This window comes from Mauremys mutica, chromosome 21 (genome assembly GCF_020497125.1).
Source record: "Mauremys mutica isolate MM-2020 ecotype Southern chromosome 21, ASM2049712v1, whole genome shotgun sequence".
NCBI lineage: Eukaryota > Metazoa > Chordata > Testudines > Geoemydidae > Mauremys > Mauremys mutica.
Window position 1 is genome coordinate 22,862,786 of NC_059092.1, and position 14,727 is coordinate 22,877,512.

The window sequence follows — 14,727 nt, forward strand, 5'->3', positions numbered from 1 at the left end:
ACACGTGCACACAGGTGGTTCTGAGCTGCACTGTGACGGAGCAGGGAGTGGGGAGGATTGACCTGGGGATGTCGCAGGGGAGTTTACTGGGACTGTCTGCATTGGGGGATGGGAGAGCAGTGGGTGACTTCACCTGAGGGATGATACCTGAGCCTGTAACCTGAGCCAGGAGGGGGGTTGTGTCCGGGCGACACCTTTGCCCAGGAAACTGGACAAAGGCTGGGGGAGGAGCCGGGGGAAGGCTGGGTGAGAGGCTGGAGGAGGTTTTTCAGTTTGGAGGGTCTGAGGGAATGGTGGGAACCCCAAGGCTGGGGTCTAAGCTCCCTTCCGCCCTCCCCCCCTCGAGGGACCTGAGTGGGGGGTCCTGGTTGTACCTACAAGCCCTGCTTGGGACTGTGTCCTGTCGTCTAATAAACCTTCTGTGTTACCGGCTGGCTGAGAGTCACGATGAATCGCAGGAAGTGAGGGTGTAGGGCCCGGACTCCCCCACACACCGTGACAACTGGTGGCAGCGGTGGGATGTACTGCACCCCATGGATGACTTTTCCTGCAGTAAGTGACTGGGGAGCAGTAACACGAAGGGGGATTGGCAAGGACCAGGTGTGCTGAAGATTCAGAGAGGAGCAGTTTTGGGGGGCGGATGAGCTATGCTTAACCTCTGGGAGTGTGTGGCCAGCGAGAAGGACTGTTGCAGTAACAGGGTCCCCCTGGGGACTGGTGAGCAGGCTCAGGGGTGGAGGAGTCTGCAGTTGGGCTCTGGGAGAGAGATGGTGACCTGGAGAAGGGCTGGCACACTAGGGGTTCCTCCTGGAAACTGTGGGGACCTGGGAGCACCCAGGCCTGTGAGCGGCCAATGGGAAAATGTATAAGAAGCGCCTTAAGAGCGACCTGGTTGAGCTGAGCCTGTAAGCTGAGCCAAGACGGGGGTTGCGGCCACGCCTGGGAACCTGGACAAAGGCTGGAGAAGGAGCCGGGGGAAGGCTGGGTGGGATGGCTGGAGGGGGTTTTTCAGTTTAGAGGGTCTGGGGGAACGGAGGGAACCCCAAGGCTGGGGTCTAAGCTCCCTGCCCCCGCCCTTGAGGGGGGGGTCCTGGTTGTACCTACAAGCCCTGCTTGGGACTGTGTTCCTGTCGTCTAATAAACCTGCTGTGTTACCGGCTGGCTGAGAGTCACGGTGAATCGCAGGAAGTGGGGGTGCAGGGCCTGGACTCCCCCACACTCCGTGACATGCACGTTCTCACTCTCTCATCTGTGTTTCAGCTGGCGTGCGAGGACGTGAACGTGGATCGGTTCTATCCCGTGTTGTACCCAAAGGTAGGCTGGAGGCAGCGTGCCGGGGGGACGGAAGCCAGCCTGCGCTTTCTGACAGCTCCCGCGCGCACATGTCCATCCAGCCTGCCTCCCCCAGGGCTCCCGGCAGGGAACCCTCGCCTGCAGCAGGAACCAGGCTGGGCATTCCACAGCCAGTCAGAACTTAGTCCAGCTTTAGCCCCAGACCTCACCCTGGCTGGCTCCTTTGCCAGGTTTGCCCGTGGCCAGAAGCAGCGGTGCCAAGCCCCCCCCCCCCCCCCCCCCCCCGGGAGCCTTTCTCAGGGTGCTCCCGGCCCAGCATAGAGCTCCACCCAGGGGTTTGGAGGGGCTTCCTCCTTGCAGGAGAGGCGCCCCCATCCTAGGGGCTTACCTCACTGGCTGGGTTTATAACAGGGCTGGCTCCTTCTGCCCCCTGACACCAGTGCTGAGGGCAGAGCGCTCAGCTCAGGGCATTGTGTCCTGGGCTGGGGTCCGGCTGCTTCATGGCGAAGCTCCCACCCCTGGGGTGGGTCAGAGGAAGCCCTGGACTTGGGAGAGTCCATCCCTCCCACAGCACATATCTGCAGTCCACTGAGGCGGGGAGGGGGCACAGGAAAGAGGGGCATCATAGAATCATAGAATCTCAGGGTTGGAAGGGACCTCAGGAGGTATCTAGTCCAACCCCCTGCTCAAAGCAGGACCAAACCCAACTAAATCATCCCAGCCAGGGCTTTGTCAAGCCTGACCTTAAAAACCTCTAAGGAAGGAGATTCCACCACCTCCCTAGGTAACCCATTCCAGTTCTTCACCACCCTACTAGTGAAAAAGTTTTTCCTAATGTCCAACCTAAACCTCCCCCTCTGCAACTTGAGACCATTACTCCTTGTTCTGTCTGGTGACTCCCAGACACATGCCCCCCACATGTCCCAGAGCGCTGGCTCCGTCCTGTGTCTGCTGACAGGCAGAAGAGCATTGTGGGTAGCTACATGTGGATGAAGGCACAAAGGGCTGGAGTTGGAAAAGAGCTCAGGTCCCTGCTGCACCTGTCGCCCTCTGCTCCACGGGTCCCCAGCCCCCAGGGCTTCCTGGTCGCAGTGCTAGGAATTCGCACAGAGATGTGCGAGGGGCCTGGGCTTGCACCAGGTGGAGAAAAGAACCAGAGTCCTAGATCTCAGAGATGGGAAAAGCCTGGTCGAGCCAGCCCAGACCCTGTCTGTGTGGCTTGTTCCTGCTCCAAGGGCTCCCCTCGCCCACCCGCCAGTGGGAGGAAATTTTCTAACGGGATGTTTTTCCATTGGAAACACCAGTTCAGAGACAGCAAACATTCCATGGAATCGTCTCGCCTTGGTAACTTCCTTTCCAAATGGAAATGAAGTGCTGTGCAGGGCCGGGGGCGTTGCGTGGGGCCAGGCGTGTCCTGCCGGGCGCAGAGCTTGGGATGTACCATTCGGAGTGCCCCACTTTGATCTTTTCCAAACGCAGCATTTCGGTTTTCCATTTTGAAACAACTTTTCCTTCCATTTTTTTGAGTATTATAAAAATGGGGCAAGAAGTGGCGCTGGGAAGGGAAGGGTCAGATTTTGTCAGAGCTTCGATCAGCCCCAGATGAGTTTTCTTTCAGAAAATTGATTTGTGGGAAATTTCAAATGTTCTGGGACGGAAGAAATGTTGAAATCATGAGACACCCTCCTCCACCCAAAAATCCAGATTCTGCACTGCCCCATGCCTCACACCCCACACCTACTGCCCATGCAGCACCCCCGCCATGTGTGGATCGTGAGTCCCCCCCAGTGCCGGGTCCCTGTCACAGCCCAGAGGGAGCAGGGGTTCCTGGCAGCTGGATGTAACCAGCCTCTCCCGTCTCCCCAGGCCTCCCGTCTCATTGTCACCTTCGACGAGCATGTCCTCAGCAATCACTTCAAGTTCGGTGTCATCTACCAGAAGTTGGGCCAGGTGGGTCAGTCTCTGTGGAGCGGGGGCTGGGCTTTCCGGGACAGTGAATTCATCTCACAGGGGGCCGGGGCTACCCCAGCCTGCCAGCCTCCACCCCCAGCTTTCCCCTCTGACAAGCAGCCTGTGGCAGGGACGGGAGCCCCCAACCCTCCGGCTGCCACTCCAGCTCAGCATGGCTGTTGGTGAGCAGGAGCGGCTGGAGCCGGGTTTCCTGAACACACCAGGGACATCTCCCTGGCATCCCGCTCTCCCAGCTGCTTTCATCTCAGCACAGCAATGGCCCATGTGCTTTGCCAAGAGCTGTAATGGATTCAGGCACCATGGCAGGGGCTATCCAGCTAAACCGTACCCTTGACTACACAGCGTTTGTCCTGGTTCTGTTACCGGAGGGGGGGTGGGGTGAAGAGCATCACTTAACGGTTAAGGCTGGGAACTGTGAGTCTGGAGAGTGCTGTTACCTGCTTCTCCCGTGACCCTTTACAAGTCATGTCCCTCCTGCCTCAGTTTCCCCACCAGTTAAATGGGGAGAACCCCGAAGCTGGGTGCACATACAAGCTGTGGGTGAGGGGCTGCGACAGCCCCAGATGAAGGATTGCGATGGCTACTCCACAGAGCTGGGCCCCAGTGGCTGTCATGCTCTCTGCAGGCCCTGCCATCGGGGGCATGGCGGGTTCACTCTGCAGGTCAGAGCTCAGCTCATGGCACAGACCCGGGGGAGACTCGGCCGTAGCAGAGGCTCTTCACCCCTGCACCTCCGCTAGCGGCTCCTTTGCCCCCTCTCACAGACTCAGTTTCTCTCCAGCCAGGCTGTCTGGACAGGCCTCAACCCAGCACAGCCCTGGGCTCATGCTAAGCTGGGCAGGGGGCCCAGCCCTGTCCTAACTCCTCTGTTTTGCTGGCCGTGTTGCAGACGTCCGAGGAGGAGCTGTTTGGCACCACCGAGGAGAGCCCAGCCTTCATGGAGTTCCTCGACTTCCTGGGCCAGAAAGTCCAGCTGCAGGATTTCAAAGGGTGAGCGAGCCTGTGTGTGGAGAGGAGGGAGGCTGGCCCCCTGCACTGCTCTGGCCCCTCTTCGCTAAGCCTGTGCCACTCGCGGTACCACAGATCGGCCTGGCCTTGCAGCTGCTGTCCCAGGCTCCTTGGGAGTGGAGGGACAGGGCAGGGTGGGCATCTGCCTGAGGCCTGGGTCTTTTTGGTGGCAGGTTCCGGGGAGGGCTGGACGTGACCCATGGCCAGACGGGAACAGAATCCGTCTACTGCACCTTCCGCAGCAAGGAGATCATGTTCCACGTGTCCACAAAGCTGCCCTACACCGAGGGCGACGCCCAGCAGGTAGGAGAGAGCTGCAGTACCCCCGGCAGGGGCTTCACACGGGCATGCATGTTTGCACATGTATGGGCACATATGTGTATACATCCCCTAAAGTACAGCCCCACATAGCCTCCCAGCCCTGCATGTGCACCCCACCCACCCTGGCAGGAGCTGCACACAGAAACGCATGTCTGCACATATATGGGCACACACACACAGCCCACCCTCTTCATGCACCTGCATATCACCCTTCTACGCAGTCACTGACCAGCGTGACACACAGCCCCTGGCCTGCTCCCCATGAGCTCTAACCCAGCCCCATTCCCCCACCGGACTGAAGAGACACTCGCCAGTGCCGAGGCCCCGTCTCGGCCCAGAGGGGAGCGGGGATATTGACAAGGGGCAGCCAGGAGATCCCCCTGTCCCTCTGGCTCAGCCTGTCCATGCTCCTGCCCCTCGCCGAGCTCCCAGTCTCCCTGCTCCATCTCCCACCACTTCCCCTCCTTGACCTGTGCTGGGCCTGGCCGCCGTGGCACGGGGCTTGGGCTGTGGGAGTAATGCCCTCCCCACTGCGCTCAGTTGCAGAGGAAAAGGCACATCGGGAACGACATTGTGGCCATCGTCTTCCAGGATGAGAACACACCCTTCGTGCCGGACATGATCGCCTCCAATTTCCTGCACGCCTACATCGTGGTGCAGGCGGAGAAGCCCTGCTCCGAGAGCACGCTCTACAAGGTGAGCGCACGCCCGGGGGCCTGCTTGGAGCCCACCAGGGACCCAGCCCAATTGGTGGGGCACCACCGAGTTACCGTGGCACTAACAGGGCAGGGGCTGGGCCACAGATCTGCTCCCAGCGAGGGACTGGGAGCTGAGGGAACAGGCCTGGGAAGAGCACTGGGCATGGGAAGCAATCCATGACACTCAGTAATGGGCCACAAGGCTCTTAATATGGGAGTGACAGTCCCTAGTGGTTATAGATAGGGGCTGGTAGTCAGGACTCCTGGGTTCTGTTCCCAGCTCTGGGAGGGGGTGAGGTCTCAGGATTAGAGCAGGGGGCTGGTAGTCAGGACTCCTGGGTTCTGTTCCCAGCTCTGGGAGGGGGTGAGGTCTCAGGATTAGAGCAGGGGGCTGGTAGTCAGGACTCCTGGGTTCTGTTTCCAGCTCTGGGAGGGGGTGAGGTCTCAGGATTAGTGCAGGGGGCTGGTAGTCAGGACTCCTGGGTTCTGTTCCTGCTCTGGAAGGGGGTGAGGTCTCAGGATTAGTGCAGGGGGCTGGTAGTCAGGACTCCTGGGTTCTGTTCCTGCTCTGCCACTGACTCTGTGATATGGAGCCAGTCTCTGTGCTTCAGTTACCTCTTGGGACTAATGATCATGTGAGTCCCAAGTTGAAGCGTGGGTGTTATCACTGCTCCCCCTGGGATGGTCACTGGACGAGGGGGAGCCCTGTCCAGAGCACATGGCCTGGGCGTGAGGTGCTTGAACCCGGAGCCAGGCTGCTGCTGACCCAAGGACACCCTGTGGACCTGAAGTGGAAGGTCCTGTTTCAATGCTAAGCCCCTGGCCCCGGTGATCTGGGGAGATGGCAGCTCTGGGGGGAGCAGCACTGCTCTCACCACATGCTGCCGGAGAGTCCTGGCCAGAGGGCTGGGCCTGTCGTCAGGGGGCTGGAGGCCGCTGCTCAGCACAGCCGAGTCGGGCTGGGAGGGGTGAGCTCTTGGGCAGGCACAGTGCTCGGAGGGATGCACCGCTCCCGGGCACTACAGGCCCCAGTGCTTCTGCCCCGGCTGTCAGGAGGGTGATTCCCCTGTGCCATGAAGACATCCCAGTGTCCAGTAAGTGGTGCAAGGCAGGGGGCCCTGCAGGAAAGAGCTGCCCAGCTGCCCACCCCATCTGAGCCCTCCCTTGTCTAGACGTACCCGCCGGCCAGGCAGCATGTGGCTCAGGTGGGACTGACAGTGCCGTGTCTTGCAGGTCTCCGTCACGGCCCGGGACGATGTGCCTTTCTTTGGCCCCCCACTGCCTGACCCAGCCGTTTTCAGAAAGGTGAGAGGCGAGGAAGCCTGAGGCCAGCTGCTGCCCCCAGGCAGGCACTGACCTCCCCAGAGGGGACGTGCTGAACTTCCCTGGGGCCAGGGAGCTCCCTGGGGCCAGCTCGTCTGTCTGCACTTCCAGAGCAGGCTGGCTGGGGCTGTGCGCTGTGCGGGAGTCACGCTCTCTGCTGGGAATGGGGGGCCTCGGAGCAGGGATTTGGGCAGCCAGCCATGGAGTCTGCTGGTGACTGCCCTGGCCCATTGCGGTAATGCCTGGAACTCGGGGGCAGGCGGGGCCAAGGGTGGGTGGAGCCTCCTGCTGCCATGTGCTAGTCCCACCACCAGGGCTTGCTTGGCCGCTGCCCACCGAGCTCATTCCCTAGGGAAAGGCAGAGGCTGATGTGGGGTTTCTCCTCCCGCAGGGCCTCGAGTTCCAGGAGTTTCTGCTGACCAAGCTGATCAACGCCGAGTATGCCTGCTACAAAGCCGAGAAGTTTGCCAAGCTGGAGGTGGGTCAGGAGCCACGTGCCAGGTGCTGCGTTCTGACCTGGCATCCTCCCTAGCCCCCCCAGCAATGCCCAGTACCTGCCCTCCCCTCACCCATTGCCCCATGCCTCATTCTGGCCCCGTCTCTCTATCCATGAACCCTCATTCCTGTGAGAGCCAGTGTGCCTCAGTGCCCGCATTAGGGCTCTGGGAGCAAGGGTGGCGAGACGATGCCCTCGGTCGTCGGCTCTGGGGCCAGGGCCAGGCCTCGCCGCACAGCTGCATGCAGTTGTTACGCCGGGCCCAGGATACGGCCAGTGAGCAGTGCAGCATGTGCCAAAGGCTCCTGGGGACACCCCCGCTCTCCAGGGCCGACAGCCGGGCACCGAGCAGGAGCCAGGGACAGAATCACAACTCGGTCTCTGTCCCCCCAATACTCAGTCCCCTTCGTTCCTGATCGCTACTGCCCCCAGCCCGTGCCTCCAATGCCGCTAATGCCGCCTGTGCCCCTCCTGCCACAGGAGCGCACGCGGGCAGCTCTGCTGGAGACGCTGTACGAGGAGCTGCATGTTAACAGCCAGTCCATGATGGGCCTGGCTGGGGATGAGGACAAGCTGGAGAACGGCAGCGGGGGGAGCGGAGGCTTCTTCGAGTCCTTCAAGGTGAGAGGGGCGTGTCCCCGTACCTGGCAGCGCAGCTCTCCAGCCAGGGGCCGCCAAGGCCTGGGAGGCTGCAGTCAGCTCAGAGCACTGGGAAGGGGACAGAAGATCTAGGGATGTGTTTGAGGGCAGGGGGAACCCACACTTTTAGCCCCTCAAGCAGTGGTCCCCAAACTTCTCACCATCCTGCCCCCCCTACACCTCTTTGCACCCCCCCCATGCCCCTCGGGAGCCAGAGCCGGGAGCGGGGCCATGGCTCCTGGGTGGGGGGCGGGGGGCGGACAGGGGTAAGGGGGCCAAGGCTGGGGGTGGGTTTGGGGCCAGGAACAGGGCTGGAGGCTGAAGCTGGGGGCAGGACTGGGGTTGGGGCTGGGAGCAGAGCCATAGGTGGGGGCCGGACTAAGGCCAGGGCCGGGAGTGGAAGCCGTGGCTGGGCCACAGTCGGGGGTGAAGGCTGGGGGCGAGGCTGGGGTTGGGGCCGTGGCTGGGGTTGGGGCCGTGGCTGGAGCAGAGCTGGGAGCCTGGGAGCAGAGGGGAGCTGCATGGTACTCCCACCGTGCCTCCCATGAGGGCTGGCCAGGGCCCCACTGCACTCACCCCAGAGTTCCTCCGTGCCCCCCAGGTGGGCACATCCCACGTCCCTTAAAGGGATGTAGTAGCATCCAATGGTTAGAGCAGAGCCTGGGAGGCAGGAGTCCTGCCACCACCAAGTGATTTAGACAAAGATTCAGGAAAAGGTCCACTTGGAGTTCCTATTTCCCCAAAATATCCCCCCAAGCCCCTTCACTCCCTTTCCTGGTGTGGAAGAAACGAACTCCACTCTCAGGTTGGAAGCAACAAAATCAGAGACAGCTTTATTCAGGACATGCAATTGCAAGGGAAGAACACAGCTGACAGAGAGCATCTCTGCCTCAGTTTCTTCAAAGTACAAGCACTATCACACAAGCATTTATACATTTTAGTGTCATTAATGCATTAATTAAAAACATCTGCAGTTTGTTTATGTTATGTCCTGCCCATTCCTGTATTTTCTCACTTCTGTTCTCAAACATCGCTATCTCAAGGCTGGGTCACACTGACTCAACTCTGCTGTCTTCCCACCCGCTTCTGACATGAGCCCTGCTTCTACAGGTCCCGCGATATTAGGCTAAGACTTAGCATGACAGTTGCTCTGTTTCTTATAACTAAGAGGCCTATATTTAAATCCTTTAACCCTGTTTCCACACTGGGGAAGCTTGAGAATAATACACCAACCAATCGCATTTAATAAAAGTACAGACCAGACCCTTTATTTTTAGGACACTAAAAATCAATCAGGTTCTTAAAAGAAGAACTTTATTATAAAGAAAAATGTAAAAGAAGCACCTCTGTAAAATCAGGATGGAAAGTAATTTTACAGGGTGATAATAAGATTTAAAACACAGAGGATTCCCCTCTAGGCTCAACTTTAAAGTTACAAAAACAAGAATAAACCTCCCTCTTAGCATAGGGAAAATTCACAAGCTAAAACAAAAGATATTCTAATGCATTTCCTTGCCTTTACTTACAATTTCTGTAATTTTAGATGTATCATTTTAAGGTATCTTTTCAAGAGATGGGTTGGTCTCTCTCTCTCCAGAGGTAAACAACAAAGAGAGCACAAACAAAACCTCCCCGCCCCCTCTCCCTCTCCCCCCAGATTTAAAAGTATCTTCTTTTCCCATTGGTCCTTCTGGTCAGGTGCCAACTAGGTTAATTGAACTGATTAACCCCTTACAGGTAAAATGATTCTGTATCTCTGTCTGTACCTCTGGCCAGGAGGGATTTTATGTTACTGCATACATAAAGGTTGTTACCCTTCCCTTTATATTTATGACACGCCCCCCAAATCACAGACGGTGCTGGACAGCCTGTTCCACACTGGCTGTGATTTCTTCCTGGAGCTATAGGAGACAACAGAGTTACTAAGACACATGCACCTTTAGATATACTACTGACTATATAAAAACTAACAATATTTCCCACATTTCAAGGACGATTTTAACCAGTTGATTCTGGGAAACTTTCACGGGAGAGTGCATCAGCCACTTTGTTAGAAGCTTCTGAAATGTGTTGTATTTCAAAATCAAAATCTTGGAGAGCTAAACTTCACTGAAGAAATTTTTTGTTATTTTCCTTGACAGTATGAAGCCACTTCAGTGCAGCATGGTCAGTTTGCAGGTGGAAACGCCGTCCCCAAACTTATGAGCCTAGCTTTTCCAGCGCGTACACAATGGCGTTACATTCCTTTTCGGTGATTGACCAGTGGCTTTCCCTCTCAGACAGTTTTTTACTGAGAAACACGACAGGATGGAATTTTTGATCCGGTCCTTCCTGCATTAAAACTGCTCCCACACCACGCTCAGACGCATCTGTGATTACTAGGAAAGGTTTGTCAAGGTCTGGTGTCCTTAGCACAGGGTCAGACATGAGTGTCGCTTTAAGCTGGTTAAAGGCCTTCTGACACTCTTCAGTCCACTGAAGTGCATTTTGCTGTGTCTTTTTGGTTAGGTCTGTCAGTGGGGGCGGCAATTTGGCTGTAGTGCGGTACAAATTGCCTGTAATATCCGGCCAAGCCTAAGAAGGTTTGGACCTGTTTCTTTGACTTTGGGACAGGCCACTTTTGGATACATCCACTTTGCCCTGTAGGGGGTTGTAGTTCCTCGACCCACCTGGTGTCCAAGGTAAGTCACTCTGTTTAGGCCTATTTGACACTTTTTAGCCTTAACAGTTAGTCCTGCCTCCCTTATGCGCTCAAAAACTTTTTGTAGATGTTTTGCCCATGAATCAGAAAAGATGGGCACATCATCAAGGTATGTGACTGCAGATTCTCCCAGTCCCGCTAGGAGACCATCTACAAGTTTCTGGAAGGTGGCAGGTGCATTTCGCAGCCCGAAAGGGAGCATATGGAATTCATACAGCCCTGCAGGGGTGACGCAGGCCGACCTTTCCTTGGCGGGTCCATCTAGCGGTACTTGCCAGTACCCCTTGGTTAAGTCTAAGGTAGAGATGAAATGGGCACGTCCCAGTTTCTCCAATAGCTCATCTTTGCATAGCATTGGATCAGTGGTCCTCAACCTTTTTGTGGCCAGTAGCACATTCATGTTTTCAGAAGAGTGTGGCGGGCGCCAACAATTTTTCAAAGCTTATTTTGTATTTGTACATTAAATATTTAATATTACATAATATATGAATCCATAAGATAAAAAGGGTAATTTTACATGTAAAAGGTATTAATTAAATTATTCGGCAATTACTCTTTCACCTTACTATGTGAAGTTGCTCTTTTTTATCTACCTGTAAGAAAAATTAAGGGGTTTTTACAAAATAAATATCATAAACAGTTTTCATCTTATTTATTTTAAAAAAGTAAAACATTGTTGAACTGCTGGTCCAAATATATTTATTATTCTTACTTTAACATAGAATGAAGCCTGCAGCTCCGGAGTTCTCTGTCCCCGGCAGGCGTGGGGCCCCTCTGTCCCCAGGGGCCGCGGTTTCTCTCCGGCTTAAGCCACGGCCCCGCGCCTGCTGGGAACCGAGAACACCGGCACCTGCAGCCCCAGAGAAGCCGCAGCCCCATGTCTGCCAGGGACCGAGAACACCGGCGCCCACAGCCTGCAGCCCCGGAGTTCTCGGTCCCCAGCAGGCGCGGGGCCGCGGCTTCTCTCCCCTGCTGGGCACTAGGCGGGTGCACATAAATGCCCCGGCGGGCGCCATGGCGCCCACGGGCACCACATTGGGGACCACTGCATTGGATAGTTGTCTGGGCGAGTCACAGCATTTAGCTTACGGTAGTCCATGCAAAAGTGTATTTCCCCATCTGGTTTGGGAACTAGAACCACTGGAGATGCCCATGCACTTTTAGAGGGGCGGATGACCCCCATCTGTAGCATGTCCTGGATCTCCCATTCTATAGCAGTTTTGGCTTGAGGAGCCACCTGGTAAGGTTGGGCTCTAATTGGGTGAGCATTACCTGTGTCAATGGAGTAGTATGCCCTTTCTATCCGTCCTGGGGTGGCTGAGAACATCGTCACGAAGCAAGTGCACAGCTCCTTGATCTGCTGTTGCTGCATACGTCCGAGGGTCATGGAGAGGTTCACCTCTTCCATGCCACCGTCACTTTTTCCTTCGTAGTAGACACCTTCAGACCACTCAGCGTCATCTCCTCCCTGGGCTGTAAACTGACAATCTTTAACTCTCTGGAATAAAAGGGCTTTACAGAATTAACATGGTACACTTTAGGCTTTAGAGTTGAGGTGGGGGATGCTATGAGATAGTTAACAGCTACCAGGTGTTCTTGGATCATAAATGGCCAGTCCCACAATGCTTCCATCTTATGGGCCTGGAGCATCTTCAAGACCATGACCTGGTCCCCTACTTTGAAGGAACATTCTCTGGCATGTTTATCATACCAGGCCTTTTGCCCTTTCTGAGCATCTTTTAGGTTTTCTCTAACAAGGGCTAAAGAGTTTCAGAGGGTCTTTTTTAGGCTGTTTACAAAGTCCAGAATGTTAGTTCCTGGAGAAGGCATAAACCCCGCCCATTGCTGCTTCATCAGCTGTAATGGCCCCTTAACCTCACGGCCATACACAAGTTTAAATAGTAAAAACCCTAAACTGGGATGTGGTACAGCCCTGAAGGCAAAGAGCAACTGCTGCAACACTAGATCCCAATCATTGGAGTGTTCATTTACGAATTTACGTATCATGGCCCCCAAAGTTCCGTTAAACTTCTCCACCAGGCCCTTTGTTTTGATGGTGGTAAGGGGTGGCAACCAAGTGGTTCACTCCATGAGCTTCCCACAGGTTTTTCATGGTCCCTGCCAGGAAATTAGTTCCCGAATCTGTAAGGATGTTGGCGAGCCAACCTACCCTGGCAAAAATGTCTGTTAATGCCTGGCACACACTTGTAGCCCTGGTGTTGCTTAGGGCTACTGCTTCCAACCATTGGGTGGCAAAATCCATGAAAGTCAGTATATTTAGGAAAGCTGGACGAGCACAAGTCCATGGGGCCAGATGCACTGCATCCGAGGGTGCTAAAGGAGTTGGCCGATGAGATTGCAGAGCCATTGGCCATTATCTTTGAAAAATCATGGCGATCGGGGGAGGTCCCGGATGACTGGAAAAAAGCTAATGTAGTGCCCATCTTTAAAAAAGGGAAGAAGGAAGATCCAGGGAACTACAGGCCAGTCAGTCTCACCTCAGTCCCTGGAAAAATCATGGAACAGGTCCTCAAGGAATCAATTCTGAACCACTTAAAGGAGGGGAAAGTGATCAGGAACAGTCAGCATGGATTCACCAAGGGCAAGTCATGCCTGACTAACCTAATTGCCTTCTATGATGAGATAACCGGCTCTGTGGATGAGGGGAAAGCAGTGGATGTGCTATTTCTGGACTTTAGCAAAGCTTTTGATACAGTCTCCCACAGTATTCTTGCCAGCAAGTTAAAGAAGTCTGGGCTGGATGAATGGACGGTAAGGTGGATAGAAAACTGGCTAGATGGTCGGGCTCAACGGGTAGTGATCAATGGTTCCATGTCTAGATGGCAGCCAGTATCAAGTGGAATGCCCCAAGGGTCGGTGCTGGGGCCGGTTTTGTTCAATATCTTCATTAACGATCTGGAGGATGGTGTGGACTGCACCCTTAGCAAGTTTGCAGATGACACTAAACTGGGAGGAGTGGTTGATACGCTGGAGGGTAGGGATAGGATACAGAGGGACCTAGACAAATTAGAGGATTGGGCCAAAAGAAATATGATGAGGTTCAACAAGGACAAGTGCAGAGTCCTGCACTTAGGACGGAAGAATCCCATGCACTGCTACAGACTAGGGACCGAATGGCTGGGTAGCAGTTCTGCAGAAAAGGACCTAGGGGTTACGGTGGACGAAAAGCTGAATATGAGTCAACAGTGTGCCCTTGTTGCCAAGAAGGCTAATGGCATTTTGGGTTGTATAAGTAGGGGCATTTCCAGCAGATCAAGGGATGTGATCATCCCCCTCTACTCAGCACTGGTGAGGCCTCATTTGGAGTACTGTGTCCAGTTTTGGGCCCCACACTACAAGAAGGATGTGGATAAATTGGAGAGAGTCCAGCGGAGGGCAACAAAAATGATTAGGGGGCTGGAGCACATGACTTATGAGGAGAGGCTGAGGGAACTGGGATTGTTTAGTCTGCAGAAGAGAAGAATGAGGGGGGATTTGATAGCTGCTTTCAACTACCTGAAAGGGGGTTCCAAAGAGGATGGATCTAGACTGTTCTCAGTGGTAGAAGATGACAGAACAAGGAGTAATGGTCTCAAGTTGCAGAGGGGGAGGTTTAGGTTGGATATTAGGAAAAACTTTTTCACTAGTAGGGTGGTGAAGCACTGGAATGGGTTACCTAGGGAGGTAGTGGAATCTCCTTCCTTAGAGGTTTTTAAGGTCAGGCTTGACAAAGCCCTGGCTGGGATGATTTAGTTGGGTTTGGTCCTGCTTTGAGCAGGGGGTTGGACTAGATGACCTCCTGAGGTCCCTTCCAACCCTGAGATTCTATGATTCTATGATTCTATGTTCTTTTTTGGGAAAGGACCCAGAATATCCACAGCTACTCGCTGAAACGGAACCTCAATTATGGGGAGTGGCTGGAGACGGGCCTTGACCTGGTCTTGGGTTTTCCCCACTCTTTGGCACACCTCACAAGACCGGACATAAGTAGAAATGTCCTTGCCCATTCCCTCCCAGTGGAAGGACTTCCCCAAACGGTCTTTGGTCCTGTTCATCCCAGCATGGCCACTAGGATGATCGTGGGCTAAGCTTAAGAGCTTTACCCGGTACTTAGTTGGAACTATCAACAGTGTCTGAGGATGCCAGTCTTCCTGGTGCCCACCAGAAAGAGTTTCCTTGTATAAAAGTCCTCTTTCTACAACAAACCAGGATCGATTAGAAGAACTGAGAGGCAGTGGGTTGCTCCGTGCTGCCGTTCAAGCTCCCTGGAGGCTTTC

General features: G+C 55.0%; 1 protein-coding gene across 3 annotated transcripts in view; it reads left to right on the forward strand.

The window, feature by feature from the left end:
* Positions 1-14,727, forward strand: part of LOC123354277 (RAP1 GTPase activating protein) — a 172,573-nt gene that overhangs the window by 127,410 nt on the left and 30,436 nt on the right. For 2 of the 3 annotated variants that reach the window (XM_044996125.1, XM_044996126.1), the window contains exons 10-17: positions 1,261-1,314; positions 3,160-3,243; positions 4,154-4,254; positions 4,446-4,575; positions 5,134-5,289; positions 6,525-6,596; positions 7,006-7,092; positions 7,591-7,731. In XM_044996125.1, coding sequence (XP_044852060.1) covers positions 1,261-1,314; positions 3,160-3,243; positions 4,154-4,254; positions 4,446-4,575; positions 5,134-5,289; positions 6,525-6,596; positions 7,006-7,092; positions 7,591-7,731 — 825 coding nt within the window. The remainder of the gene's footprint in view (positions 1-1,260; positions 1,315-3,159; positions 3,244-4,153; positions 4,255-4,445; positions 4,576-5,133; positions 5,290-6,524; positions 6,597-7,005; positions 7,093-7,590; positions 7,732-14,727) is intronic. The other variant, XM_044996127.1, reaches the window with a different exon arrangement.